Source organism: Physeter macrocephalus, chromosome 11 (genome assembly GCF_002837175.3).
Source record: "Physeter macrocephalus isolate SW-GA chromosome 11, ASM283717v5, whole genome shotgun sequence".
In the NCBI taxonomy this organism is placed as follows: Eukaryota; Metazoa; Chordata; class Mammalia; order Artiodactyla; family Physeteridae; genus Physeter; species Physeter macrocephalus.
In genome coordinates, this window is record NC_041224.1 from 103,236,802 (window position 1) to 103,252,656 (window position 15,855).

Consider the following 15,855-nt stretch of genomic DNA (forward strand, 5'->3'; position numbering starts at 1 on the left):
AAAATTTAAACATACACATACCATTTGATCCAGCTATTCCTCTCCTAGGTATTTACTTAAGAGAAAGGGAAACACATGTCTACATTAAGACATATATACACGAATGCTCTTAGCAGCATTATTTGTAGTAGTCAAAAACTGGAAACAATTCAATGTTCATCCATAGATGAGCAGATTAACAAACTGTGGTACGTCCATAAAATAGAATACTACTCAACAATAAAAAGGCACCAACAATTAATACATGCATCAACAGGGATGAATCTCAAAATCATTACGTTGAGTGAAAGAAGAAAGGTACATACTGTATTATTTTCATATTTATAAAATTCTATAAAAAGGATACTAATCTATACATCTATAGTGACAGAAAGCAGATCAGTGATTGCCTCAGAATGGGTGGGTAGAAATGGGATAGGGATGGATTGCAAAAGGGACTAGGAAAATTTTAGAGTCATTGGATATGCTTATTATTATGACTTTGGTGATGGTTTCACATATGTATGACTATTTTTTAAAAATCAAATTTTACACCCTAAATATGTGCAGTTCATTATATTCTAATTTATATTTCCATGAATCTGTTAAAAAACAGTTAAAATCAAGCCTCGCATTCCCCGTTTAGTTTTTTTTTCACTAATACTTTTTATAGGGTTGAAAGAAACTCCAAGTCTCCCTCTACCTACCCGACCCTACCACAAGAAAACCTTAACCAACACCATCTACCTGGTCACTGAGACATCAATCCCGTCTCCCTGGGTGTTTTCTCTCAGCTTCCCGCTCGGGGGCAGGAGCGGGGGAGGTCGAAGCCCTTGCCTCTCTAGCTCAGAGCCAGCGCTTGCATGCACTTCCGGCCCCGTTCTGTTCCGCTTTTTGAAGAATGTACAGGCTGGGGTACGCGTTCCCTGTGGTCTGTAAGCATTGAGGATATTCTGCTCCGCGGGTTTTTGCATCTCGGAGTTAGGCAGCTGCAGTCGCTTCTTAGGGGGAAGTGTATCGGGTTCACCGCTGCTCGGAGCGGTCCTTTTTTTTCCACTGGAGCGGAAGGAGAGTGCTGCCATGACGGCCCCTGCTCAGCCCAAGAAAATCGTGGCCCCTACGGTGTCCCAGATCAACGCGGAGTTCGTGACCCAGGTGCGCTTGGGCGAGTCTGGTGTGTGTGAAGGGGTGAGGACGCTGAAGCCCCGAGGCCAGGAGGTGGGATTTTTCTTGGGAACGGGAGCACCAAGGAGGCATTCGTTTGTCAATTCATACACTCAAGTCTTTTTACTAAAGAGTACGTGCTGTGTGCCAGCAACTGTACTAGCTGTTGGGGAGACCGTGGTGAAAGAGGCTCTGCCCCGAGGAGTTCATGTTCCAGGGCAGACAGACACATGAAAAGAAAGCTATTATGCGAGCTTTGCTATGTTAGAGTTCGTCGCAGGAGCGATGGATTCACAGAAGGAACACCCCAGTCACCTGAGACTGGCAAGAAGGTTTCATAGCAGAGGTGATACTGAACTGAGGGTCGAAGGAGGGATAGGCTTATTCTTAGCCTTAGAGTAACCTAGATCTTTGAAAGGAATGGTGAGAATCTGACAAGACACCTGCTCCAAATACATGCATCTACGAAGAGAGCAATCCCGTGGTCAGAGAGCGTTCATTTAAAACCTGTTTATTGTGTTGCATGGTGAACAGCGGTTGGCTTTGAATAGGGAAACATAGCCCTGTAGCGCTGAGCAACTTTCCTAATCCTTATTTGTTGCTTTGGGTGTTGGATAAGAGTGCAAGTAGCTCTATGCAGAACTTATTGCTCACTTGCTTCTTTCTTCTCTGTGCCCTGTTTCGGCAGATTTGCGAAGGTAGAAGCATAAGAGTCCTTTTGAATCCTTTCTTAAAGAGTTCTAATTGCCCTTAGGATTATAACTGGAATCATTCACCTTGTTTTGTGATCTGGCCCATGCTTATATCCAGTTTCCTCTCTTTTTTTTCTCCTTTTCTAAGTGTTTAGCCATACTGAACTGCATTTATTTGTGCCATGCAATCTTTCACCTCCTGGCACCTCCTTTCAACTTTGTTCCCTCTACTTCATTTTTTTCCCTACCTTTTCTTATATGGTTAATTCATTGTCATCCATCTACATTAATTTGGAGAGGTTTTTCTGGACAAGTTAGACTAGAACTCCCTTTTCCCGTATGCTTGAATTTTTGTGGTAAAAGTTATTAGTTTCCTCCCCTCAGGGATCTTACATTTTAGAGGGATGAGTGAGACAAATGAACAGTGTAGTTTCAGACAGTGATTATTGCTATCAGGAAAATGAAACGGCATTGTGGCAGACTGGGTGGGGTTTATGAAGAGCAGTCAGGAGAGTCCTGACTAAGACCTGAATGAGCTGAGACCTGAATGCAAAAAAGGAGCCAGTCTGGGGAAGAGCAGGGAAACAGTCCAGGGAGTAGCAAGTGGAAATGCCTTATGGTGTGTATGTAAAGAAGCCAGAAGAACGAACTTAAGAAGTAAGAGGGAGGATGGTATGAGATGAGGACAAAGAGTATGTAGGGATCCTACCATTTCCCTGCCCCTCCTCCTCCATTATTTCTGAGCACCTGGCACACATGACCAGAGAAGGGGCTTTTTAATTATTATTGAATGAGAGTTGTAGAGGTTAAAATTTAGTTTTAAGAAGATCAGATATCTGAACTCTGTGATCTCACTTTTTTTAATGATGGTTAGCATTTTTTAGCAATAACGTATTTTTAAATTAAGGTATGTACATTTTTTAAGACAATACTATTGCCACTTAATAGACTACAGTATAGTGTAAATTACAACTTTTATATGTACTGCGAAACCAAAGAATTCACGTGACTTGCTTTATTGAGGTAGTCGCTTTATCGTGGTGGTCTGGAACCAAACCTGCAATATCTCTGAGGTATCCCTGTATATGTATTTAAATTCACATTTTTCAGGTAAAACCTGCTTTGCTGAAATATAACATACTTACTCTTTTATTCTTGGTAATAACCCACTGATAAACTACAATTGTTTTTTAGGTTTTGTTTAGGTGTGCCTGAGTGTGTACTAATCACTTAAAGATTATTGTTTTGCAAATCAACATTCCTGAGGATTTTGAATCTGTTTTTTAGTACTGGCTCACCTGTTAACTAATTGTAGTCTTGGGCAGCTCATTTAATCTTTCTAGACCTGGGTTTCGTTAGCTCTATGCTGAAGATGTTTGACTGTGGTCATTAACTTCACCCTATTGTTTCCATAGGAGTAGTTTAAAAAGTATGTTTTGTTTTTTTAAAATCATAGTGGCAGGGTGCCATGCAGGACATTACTGGCATTCAGTGGATTGGGCCCAAAGATGCTAACTGGCCTGCAAACCCATATAGTCCCCTTAATAGGTAAATTACTCTATCACCTTGCCCTGCGCCAGTAGTGCCCTGTTAAGAAACAGCTCGTCACTGAATGATCTCAGTCTGTTAGTGGTATGAATCTACAGTGGTATGAATCTATGACTTACTGTTTATACTGTTTACTTTTGCAGTTAGCATGTAAATACTGGGCTCCCCATATCAAGAAAAAATCACCTTTTGATATAAAGGTAAGTATTTTTGGTTTACAACATCCCTTTTGAATAGGTATGCTTTTTGTATCTTTTTCAAGAGCTAATTCGACAGAAGCTCTTCATAATTTTTTTAAAAGTTAAAATGAATGGTTTTCTAAACTAATAATTACTCATAATAGAAAATTTGGAAAATACAGAAGCTACACATAAGAAAATAAAAATAACTACCCAGAGATAACCTCTACTATCATTTGTTTTATTTCCTTTAAGCTTTTTAAAAAATGTGTGTGGATTTTCCTGTTTATAGATTCTTAGATTGTTCTGATTTATCATTATTAGGTGATCATGTAATGAATATCTTTGTAAATACACATCAGTTTTCCTACAGTTTTTTTGACAGTTCATCTAGGATAAAATCTATTGTTTTCTCTTTTATTTTTAGGTTGTTGAACTGAAATAAAGATCTGTTATAATGGTGGAAGAGGTGGGAGTTGTTTAGAGAATTAGATGACTGAGGGCCAGTCATATTCAATTAGGGAAGGGACTTAGGATTCAGGTGACACAATTTAGAATAAACGAAAGGCACTTAGGATTCAGGTGACACAATTTAGAATAAACGACAGGCAGAATTCCTAATGGAGGATTAATTCTCATTGACACAGGTTCTTAAAGTGAGGTCTTATAGAGCTAACATACACATGCCATTTAACAAGTAGTGAAGACTCGCTTTAAGTTTGCCATTGTAAATTAAATTGTGATACTCCAGGCACTCTTATTAAAACTGAACTTAATCCCAAATTTCTCACATTATTTGAGCTTAAATGTGTTATTTATAAATATATTTTTGTTTTGCCAGCAATCCCATTTTATTCATCAGGAGGATATTCATAAACTTGACATACATTAATTACTCTTGATTATCAGCCAGGTTGCTTTATCTTACTATATGCTGTTTGTGTATGTTTGTGCTTGTATTTGTTGGGTCTGGGGGTTCCTAGGGTCACTTATAACAAAAATATCTTTATGACACTACTAGATTGAGTTGAACTTAATTAGATCCAGATTTTTAGAGATTAAATTTATATTCAGATCTTTTTAGTTAACACTAGATGAAGCTATGTATAAGTTGGTATTTAAAGAAGATTATACCCTTCAATTTATTATTTAATTTGGATTTTGATAAACAGAAAAGCAATGACAGAAAATTTCATACAAATTCAAGACTTGCTTGCCTCTTTGTCTTCCTCTCTTTACCACCCACAAACATTTATTTGAGAAGTATACTTTGAGCAGTTAAAAGACATAGTTGCCATAAAATAGTATTATATTATACCATGTTAAAGTACTTCATAATTTTAGAGTAAGTTTTTTTTTTAACTACTCTTGTCACTAGCACTACTATTACTTCTGCTACTGATAACTATTATTAAAGGCTTACCATGTGCCAGGACCTGTACTGAATTCTTTACACATGTTGTCTTATAGCAACCCCACGGGGTACTTCTTATTATTAGATCCTTTTCGTATACTGGGAAACTGAGCCTTAGAGCAGTCATGCATTTGCAAAGGTTGTAGTCTCCAGCAGTAAAGGTGGATGGTTTGAACCAGGCTTCCAACCCCAGAACCTGAGTTCTTATGTATTATACCATCCTACCCACCCTAACCCAAGTAAGTGGAAATTCTGAGGTTTTATCATATGTGCTTGGAAAACAGGATGTAATGATTAGCATTTGCTTCTGTTATGTCTTTGCACTTTCAGTTTACTTTCTGGTTTTTGAAAGCACTTTGTTAAAACTCTTAGGTGGAGCCTGATAACATTTATATACTTTGTTAAGTTTTAAAAAATATCCTGATCTTGTGAATTTTTATTTTCCCTAGAAATGAAATAAATACATCATTTTAATAATTATTTCTAGAATTATTTTTATTTAGATATATTTTATTATTTATTTTTTTCTACTACTTTGCTTTCTGTTATTTTACATTTTGAGGGGTATAATGGGATTATAAAAAATCTCTTAAGTATTATTTCAATAGCAGTGCTATTTGATAGCTTTCCTAAACCACCTTGTTTTGTGTAATCTCAGTAATTGAAAACTCAATTTAGAGTCTGAAAAAAAGTTATTTGAGATATTAAACATTTTTATATTTTTAACAGGTGATTGAAGATATATATGAGAAAGAAATTGTCAAATCAAGGTAGGAATGAGTTTAATTTTCATACATAGGAAGTAGATGGGACTAACTTGGATCTCATCTGAACTTCTAAACTAAATGTAATCATAAACTTGGAACTTTCCTTCCTTTTTTTGATTAGGTCATCAAGGAGATGGTGACTAGAAAAACTATATCTAGCTGCTGAAGAGGCATAAAATATTTTTTTGCCTTTTAATTTTTGACTCAGATTAGAGGGATTAAGTTCTTTAGGGTTTATTTTGTTTTTGAAGGAATGTGAGGAAGAGTAAATATGGAGATTTTAAAATTTCAGTTCAACTAATACTAATTTTCTTATTTTCTGATAAATCTTTTTGAAAGATTATTTAAAAATTGGAAAAGTAAAATATACATGGTAATAATTAAATACAAAATAATAAAATATGCATTTTGTACATAATGTACAAACTATATATATAATAAAAAATAAAAATTATTTTGAACAATACACAGAAAAAGTTTCAGTACATCTTCTTCCCTGTCCCTTAACCCTCAGTTTCTTTATTTATGTATACATCTGTTCCAGTTCCCTACCCCTTTGATTTTTTTTTTTTTAAACAGCAAAGAGTTTATACTCTACATACCATTCTGCATCATGACTTTTGTTTTTAAACAATGTGTCTTGGGCATATTTCCATATCTGCACCTGTAGATATATATGCCCAATGAGTATTTTAAAAGGTAACTAACCGTTTTAATATGAAATAGAAACATTTGTGTTATGAATGTCATAGACCTTATAAAATCTCAGATTTTGTTTCTTTCATGTGTTTGAGTCTTAGGAGGTAAATTTTACTAAATATTGTAAAGGCGGTGTCAAAATAAGAGGCCAGTCTTTTTTTTTTTTAATTTTATTTATTTATGTTTGGCTGCATTGGGTCTTTGTTGCTGCGTGTGGGCTTTCTCCAGTTGCGGCAAGCGGGGGCTACTCTCCATTGCAGTGCTCGGGCTCCTCATTGTGGTGGCTTCTCTTGTGGAGCACCGGCTCTAGGCGCGCAGGCTTCAGAAGTTGTGGCGTGTGGGCTCAGTAGTTGTGGCTTTCAGGCTCTAGAGTGCAGGCTCAGTAGTTGTGGTGCATAGGCTTAGTTGCTCTGCAGCATGTGGGAATCTTCCCAGATCAGTGCTCGAACCTGTGTCCCCTGCATTGGCAGGCGGATTCTCAACCACTGGACCACCAGGGAAGTCCCTGTGCAAACTATTTTAAGAAACAAGTTTTCGGGCAAAATGAAGACAAGAAGAATCTAAGAATGCAAACAACATAAGTAAAAGCACTTAAAAATAAAAGACTATTTTACTGACATTGATGATTAATGTCAGCATGTGGGATCTTCCCAGACCAGGGCTCAAACCCATGCCCCTGCATTGGCAGGCAGATTCTTAACCACTGCACCACCAGGGAAGTCCTCTAGTTATTTTGTTTTAGCAATTGATTCTTGAGCCTGTAGAAGTAGGTAGGGCCAAAGACCATGTTAAGGTTGGTTGGTTGGTTTGTTTGTTTTAAATTTGAAGAGCAATAGGAAACCAGTGAAGCATGTTGGTGGTATTTTAAAATTTTGGAGGGAGCAAGAGGCAGGAAATTAGGTGAATATTGTTGTAGTCAGATTGAAGATAATGATGGCATGGACTAGCATGGAAGGTTGAGATAGAGAGGAGTTACCAATCTGAGAGAGATAGAAGTGGTTGGTGCTTGGATGTGGTGAATGCAGGAAGGGAGGAATCAAGGATGACTCCAAAATTTTTGGCAAAGGTTGTCAGGTGATTAGGTGCCATTACTGACTTTTGCTGTTGTTGTTGTTGGTGGGATTGGGTGTAGATCTCTAGTCACTTTTGGAAATGTTGAATTCTAGCCACTAAAGAGCTATAGAGAGAGATGTAAAATAAGCAGTTGGGTATTTAGGTGTAGAGTTCTGAAGAGAGGACTAGGTTGAGCCTACTTTGTATCAACCACCATCTCCATGCTAAGGGTGCATCAGTGAACATGGCAGATGAAGCCTCTACTTGTGAAGCTGTGTTCTAATTCTTATCTAGACAGAAAAAATATATACATATATATATATACATATACGGTATCAACAGGTAGTTAAGTGCTATGAATTAAAGTGGGATTAAGGTATAGCGACAGGACTGCTATTTTAGATTGATGATCAGGCAAAGATCCTCTCTTAAAGTGAAGTAAGTCAGAAAGAGAAAAACAAATATCGTACATTAACACATATATGTGGAATCTAGAAAAATGGTGCAGATGAACGTATTTGCAAAGCAGAAATAGAGACACACATGTAGAGAACAAACGTATGGACACCAAGGGGAGAAAGCAGGGGTGGGATGAATTGGGAGATTGGGATTGACATATATACACTACTGTTTATAAAATAGATAGCTAATGAGCACAGAATGTGTAGTACAAGGAGCTCTACTCAGTGCTCTGTGGTGACCTAAATGGCAAGGAAATCCAAAAAGAAGGGGATATATGTATATATATATAGCTGATTCACTTTGCTGTACAGCAGCAACTAACACAACATTGTAAAGCAACTATACTCCAATAAAAGAAGAAAAAGATACCACATTTGAGCAGATATGTAACATATGACTTGATGGTGTGAGTGTGGGTATGGAGGAAATTGCCTGAGGAAAGTTAACTGAAGATGAGTGGGTAGATAAATTCTAGGACCCTTTTTTTAAATTATATATTAAGGATATACCAATCTGGAATTTACCTTGAACCTTCAGAACTAGTTCTCTGCCTCTTTGTAGAACAGGGTTTCACTCCAATGGATTGCTTAGGGTTTGGGGGGTATTTTGTTTAAACCTTTGCTACTAATATTGCTTCCTTGAATATAATTTTTATATAATTAACAACTAAAAGCTGCTGGTGATTTTTAAGTTACATAGACTTGGCTAAGTCATTTTTAGTTGCTGAAAGCAGTAACAGTCATTGGCGGGGCTCCCTGAGTCTTATCACGGCACTCTTACCAGCCATATTCTCATCTTGTACACATTTAAACACTTGAATAAAAGTGAACTGATTGCATTTTGCCCCCAAATCTCTAAGTTCAAAAAGTTAAATAATGCACCTGTGTAGCACAAAAACTGTAGTGTATATTTTAAAATTTAAGTGACCATTTTTTTTTAGACTAGTGCCTTGTGGAAGCTGTTTTGCAGAGTTTTATGCTCGTAGCTTCTTTATTATTGGGGAATGGCTTAATGCAAGATTTATTAACTTGTTTGTAGGCTATCAAAATAGGCAGTTTATAGCCATAAGACACTCTTAATATGATACATTAACGTTCTTATAATATACATTTTTTTGTACATCATCCCTATTTCCCTAGGAGGCATCTGGGAATTAAATCAATCAGTTCTTATATTCTTATGGTATAAACGATCACTTGTAGAATCTCAAAATTAGATAGATCTTAAAATACCATATTGTTCAATCCCCATTGTAGTGTGTGGTATATTACACAAAAGATTCATATTTGCTATCCTTACCATTATCAGATTTGGTGAATTTGTCTTAATGTATTTTATCTGTTTGATTTTAAAATATTAAAAGTAACAGTAGGGCTTCCCTGGTGATGCAGTGGTTGAGAGTCTGCCTGCCGATGCAGGGCACACGGGTTCGTGCCCTGGTCTGGGAAGATCCCACATGCCGCGGAGCGGCTGGGCCCGTGAGCCATGGCTGCTGAGCCTGTAATTGTCATTTCTGGAATGCTTACTATGTGCCAGATTCTGATCTCAGCACATTGTATATAGCAGCATATTTATCCTCACAACAATTCTGTGATAGTTACTGTTATCCTCATTTTATGGATGATGAAACTGAGGTATAGAGAGATTAAGTAACTAGCCCAAGATATTTTACCCTAGATACAGACAGCGCCAGGTTGTTAAATCCTGTTCTGTGGTTCTTATCCAATACTCTGTTCTTAAATAGGACAGGGTCCATTTGCCCTTTAGGACTCTCTTAACCCACACACTTTGGTATGATTATTAATCCTGTTAATCCATCCAAGTGGTTTTTATACTGAAAGAAAAAAAAGGGATGACTTTTAGAGCAATTTACTTTTGCCAGTGTTTATATTTCTTTTTATTAAAAATGTTTAAACCTCTTTACTATGAAATTAACAGAAAGCACATAAAATGTACAGAAACATTTAGCCTTCTGAATTTTTACCACCACTGAGGTAAAAAAACTAACCTTTTAGCATCCCACAAACCCTTATGTGCCCTTTGCTTTACCATTTAAATATGTAAGTATGCAAATGTGAACACTATAGATTAGTTTTGCTTGGTTTTAAACTTTAAATAAATGGAATCACATGGTATGTACTCTTTTATGGCTGGCTTCCTTTGTTCACAATTATTATTTGATTTTTTAATCATCTATTTAACAATAAATCTGGAGTAGGTAGTTCAGAAGTTCATAATGTGAGGGTCTTTGTCAGCCTTTTAACAGACTTTTTGGCTTTCCCTATGTGGTTACAAAGGGGCTGCCACAGCTCCAGACCTCATGTTTTCACACAACCGTATCCCAAGAGAGATAGCAGAGGGCAATTATAGCAGCAAAAAAAAAACCCCTTTGCCTACCCCTCCCCACTCTTTTTTTTTTGGCAATCAAATTTAATCATCCAGTTAACAATACAGTTAATAGACCCAATGTATTGTACATAAATTATCCAGCTTTGGGAGGATTTAATGAAATGCATGTTAAACCCTTGACCAGAGTCAGGCTTTACAAAGCATGCTCTCAGTAAATATTGGTAACTTAATAAAATAACTGTCCCCAAATCCTATATTTATATTTCTCATTATTTCTTATAACTTTTCATCCTTATCTTTAAAGATTTTCTGGCATAATATCTAGTCTCTAGACCCATTTTTATATCTTATATGTGTACCTTTATAGTTAAGTTCTTTATCTATCTCAGAAAGTTTACTGGCAAAAGTGTAAAACCCCCAATTTCATGAATACCACCAAGATTGCTGTAAGAGAAATTGAGTTCTTTTGCATTATCTTGACCCATCAAAACTGATTTTTCACTTGTCCAGTCATCCATAGGAAAATAAAATTGACCACTTCACCTCTTTTGTACATGAGGAAACTGGGTCCCAGGGTGTTTAAAGATGTTGCCAAGGTAATGCTAAATCATGACTAGAATACTGATCTATCTCGTGAGCCAAGATTTTCTTTCTTTCATCAATGAGGTCCTGTATGTGGCTGAAGAAATTAAGGGTGCAGGTATTTGCATAGCAGGCCCTGAATTCTGTTGTCCAACACACATATAAAGTGAAATACCTGCAGCTGGAGATCTAGAGTGTACCACACAAGCTCTTGTATCCTCTCAGTGGCTTGGCTGGCTGTAGAAGCCAGTGCCTTGGCAGTGTTCTGTCTTTGTGCTATTGCACAGTTAAATCCTCATTTCATTCTCACTAAAGTTCTCTGATATTGCTTGCTCAGTGAAACTATTTAAGAGATCAGAAATCAGTGGAATAGGATTTTGACAGGATAATGGTCTCTTGGGGTATTATAAATTTATAATGCATACTCATTTAATTTTCAAAGCTGGAGGCTAATATCCAGTGGCATGGTTCTGGTCTGGCTACTTTATTTTCAATATACAAAATGATAAAACTAAATTAGTGGACGTTTGAACCTACCTTTGGAAGGATACCCTGTAACTACTGCATCATTTATCCATATAAAACAAAATACTCTGATTTTTTTTGGCAGTACGCGGGCCTCTCACTTATGCGGCCTCCCCTGTTGCGGAGGACAGGCTCCGGACGCGCAGGCTCAGCGGCCATGGCTCATGAGCCCAGACGCTCCGCGGCATGTGGGATCCTCCCAGACCGGGGCACGAACCCGAGTCCCCTGCATCGGCAGGCAGACTCTCAACCACTGCGCCACCAGGGAAGCCCTGATTTTTAAAGTATATAAAGAGATATCTGATATTCCCTCCACAATTTTCTAATATTTTAAACTTAATGTCAAGGCTACAGAAGCCTGATTCCCATGTTTGTGATATAGATACATTTGTCCCTTGTGCTTATAGGAGGGCATGACTTCAGTAGAATGTTTTCATTTGATTATTAAATGGAAGAATGTTAGTCAATGCTTAAGAAATTGAGACAGGCTAGCTTTTGGCAGTTGTGATCTAATATTATGAATATTGATGAGCACTTGTGGTTTTTTTTTTTTATATATAAATTTATTTATTTATTTATTTTTGGCTGTGTTGGTTGGGTCTTCGTTTCTGTGCGTGGGCTTTCTCCAGTTGCAGCGAGCGGGGGCCACTCTTCATCGCGGTGCGCGGGCCTCTCACAGGCTCCAGACGCGCAGGCTCAGTAGTTGTGACACACGGGCCCAGCTGCTCCGCGGCATGTGGGATCTTCCCAGACCAGGGCTCTAACCCATGTCTCCTGCATTGGCAGGCAGATTCCCAACCACTGCACCACCAGGGAAGCCCCAGCACTTGTGTTTTGATTAAAATCACTTGGCTTATTAATCTATGTGTTGTATCCTCGTATGTCATGGTGCTGATTGTGTTTGTTATATGGGTTGGATATAAGTAGCTGTTCTTAGACAGTTTTTAAAAATAAAATAAACTATCTGAAACAAAATACAAACAAAAAAGAAAAAGAAAATTTGCTTTTTTCAATTCATAAATAAATATAATTATTCTGATATGTGAGTCAGTATTAAAACAAGATTCCAAAATACATCTGCATTAGTAACTCAGAAATGTTTATTTTCTCTATTTAAATATTTTTACTATTTATTTTTATATTTTTAGGTTTGCCATCAGAAAGATAATGCTCTTGGAATTTAGGTGAGTTTAAAGGCTTTACTTTGATGAAGTTAAAGATGACAGTTTGACTTAACTTTTAGCTAAGTTTTCTGTACATTTCTGTGAGTGGATAAGAAAATAATTATAAATTTTAAAATATTTATATTTTTGTGATTGGCTTATTTTGGAATATGTGTATGATAGCCTTTGTTTTCAAAGATGATGTTCCATTATTAGTGTAACTTGTATTTTGAGTTGTTTTTCACTAATTAAGATAGTGTGTGCTGAGCAATTTCTGAACTCTTCTTTGGTTCCTCTAGTGATAATGGGAGTAAATTGGAATGCATTCTGTAGCCATTTTTTCCTTCCAGGCTAACTTGTTATTACTAAGCCAGCATTGTTCTGACCTAAGCCACTGATAAATATTTCAGACAGAAGAGAATATATAATTTTTAGGTTACAATTTAGATTATATTACAACCAGGTGTGGCCAGTAGGCTGGAAGTAAAAGCCAAGGTTGCTGTTGATGATAGTAGTATCTGCCATTTATTGAACCTTGTGCTAGGCACATTGTTAAACATTTTACATATAGAGCACTCACAGAAACCCTGCAAAGTCAGTATTATACTCTCCACTTAGTGAAGGAAGAAACTGAGGTCAGAGCAGTTATTTGTTAAAGATAATGCATTTAAGTAATTGGCAGAGCTGGGATGCCAGTGTCTGATGCCAAAGCTCATGGTTTTTCCACTTCTCCACACTTCTTGAGGTCTAGTCTGCATCAGAAGTCAGTCTCTATTAACACCGGTTTCTCCCTACATACACTGATATTATCCTCACAAAAAATGTCATGATGTAGGTGTTCTTATTATTTTTACAGAGAGAAATTGAAGTTTATAGCTATGAGTTAACTTGTAAGTAGACTCCTACTATATCCTAAGAACTGTATTGTCACTGAATACTTGATCTCATTTAATCCTCATAATAATCCCAGTAAGAGCTTCCTTATTATATAGAGAGCACTGAGGCTAGAAATTGGGTCCATCTGGCCCTTTGATTAATATGCCCTTTTCATCATATCATGCCATCTTTCAGAAGAAAAGTAAATAAAAATCAAGAGGATGCTGATATATGATTAGGATAAAACCAGAATTCTATGATCCTGGCAAATATCAGATACCAAGAGAATTGCAGGAACTGAAGGAGAAACCAGCAGAACATATTGAAGCACCAGTGACAGTGAAAGATTTTTAATAACTGAAAAAGGGGGTTGTTACCTTCCAGGAACTTTGATGTATAATAATTTCTGGGTGAGAATGCCATTTTCTCTGTGCCAGCCTCCAGACATAATGAGTCTCAAGTTGTAGGAGAGATAATTGATGGTCTCTTGCTAGAGTGGAAAGTGAGATGGCATGGAGGAGGTGCCTGGGTACAGGAGAGTAAACTGAATCTTTGATGAAATACATCAGAGGGACATGTTATTATATAGATTACATTTGCTGCAATTGCCAAAATAGAATCAAGGAATTATTGAACAGTCCTTAAGTTTGGGTTAAAGAGATGTAGTTTGGAGTGAGGTGTGTATCATCTGTATATCATGGAGATAACTGCATCATCTTGGGCAAATCATTGACTCTAATATTTTCAGATTCATCATCTGAAAAATGTAAAGAATAAGTTTGGAGTTTGCTGTATAGTCAGATAATACCCAAGACATTACTGTTAAAAACTGTGGCAAGCCAATGATATCTGTGGGGCATCTGGCAGGAACAAATATAAAGATACTCTGAAAGGATATGTATTCCAACTATACTGCAAAAAAATCCTATAGCTAAAACCCTGGTAAAGATGAGTTCAAACTCCCAATTACAAAGCATATTAAAGCAAGATTTAGTTGAAACAATAAAGAATAGAATTAGATATCCCCCAGAAAATCCCAGGTAATTATATAATTGATACACACTGTCAAATCATGTTTAAAATTATTATGGGCATAAAAGAACAAATAGAATATGTGAACAAGAAACAGGACACTAAAAATGGACAGTTTGGGGGAAAATGAAAATAATCATTGAAATTAAACTCAGTGGGCAAATTAAGTAGATTAGACACAGCTAAAGAGGGAATTAGTGAATGGGGATTTAGATCTGAGGAAATTAACAAATAATAGCAAAGAGAAATAGGGATGGAAAGTATACAAGGCAATTAAGAGACCTAGATGCTAGAATGAGAAGATCCATTAGGAGTTTCAGAAGACATTTAGAGAGAATGAGGGAGTGTCATTTTAGAAGAGATGATGGTTAAGAATTTTCTGCAGTTGAAACATATGAGTCTTTTAGATTCAGGAAGTATATATAGCAAATTGTGAACAGAGCAACAGTGACAGAGTAAAGATCTTAAAATCTGCTGGAGAGAAAAAGATTACTCAAAGAGGAAGAAGAACAAATTGATTGTAGACTTCTCAATTGTAATGATAGAGAAGATAGTAGTATGAGACTAGTACATAGAAAAAAAGTAGAACTATCAACCTAGGAAGAATTCTATCACCAGCTAAACTGCCATGAAATGAAGAGATTTCAGACAGATTCACACTAACAGACTTGGTAATGGAAGTTCTAAAGGGCATAATTCAGGAAAAAGTTTAGGCTTGTAAGAAAGGAATGATATGAAGTTTCATGCATTTTATTTATGAAAGAGTAGTCTCTAACTTGGAGCCTTTTAGCCATTGTTTAGGATAAAATACTTTTTACCGGTTTCCTAGGCTCTTGCAGATTAAGCAAGAATGATGGCTAAAGATAGACCCATAGAAATACCAACGTGAGCAGACCTTTGAAGCATAAGAGAAAGTAGAAAAATTATATGCTATAGCAGAATCTAAAATGCATAACTCTGTGTGTGTGCATGTATGAGCACGTGCACTTGTAACCGATTGAAAAGTAATACGTGTGGAGTGATTTAAAATGGGAACAAAAAGTCCTTCTTTTTTGCATTAGTGCTTGAGAGTATTTTACAACCCCGTACAGTAATTGATGTTTATAATTACACTGAATAAGAAACGGCTAAGCTTTGTTTTAGAAATCAGAAATACTTTGTTTAGGAATATTTTCACCAAAGTCTTAGAATAAGAATTTTGGCATCTTGAGGGGGAAATGCCAGTTACCTTGAAAACTGACTTATGTTGGATACCTTGTAAATTAAGTAACACATCCTCTTTTTGATTGTTAAGTCTCTTAGTTTCCAGAAATCATTTGGTCCTGATGTGAGTTCATGTTAATTTCTCAGATACATTTATCTGTGAAGCTG

General features: G+C 36.6%; 1 protein-coding gene across 3 annotated transcripts in view; it reads left to right on the plus strand.

Annotated features, from left to right (window-relative positions):
- Positions 1-853: 853 nt before the first annotated feature.
- Positions 854-15,855, plus strand: part of AQR (aquarius intron-binding spliceosomal factor) — a 110,518-nt gene continuing 95,516 nt past the window's right edge. For all 3 annotated transcript variants that reach the window (XR_003681840.2, XM_024118476.2, XM_024118475.3), the window contains exons 1-4: positions 854-1,134; positions 3,527-3,583; positions 5,706-5,746; positions 12,562-12,597. Coding sequence is in view for 2 of the 3 variants with exons in the window: in XM_024118476.2 (XP_023974244.1) it covers positions 1,060-1,134; positions 3,527-3,583; positions 5,706-5,746; positions 12,562-12,597 (209 nt within the window). In the remaining variant the exon portion in view is untranslated. The remainder of the gene's footprint in view (positions 1,135-3,526; positions 3,584-5,705; positions 5,747-12,561; positions 12,598-15,855) is intronic.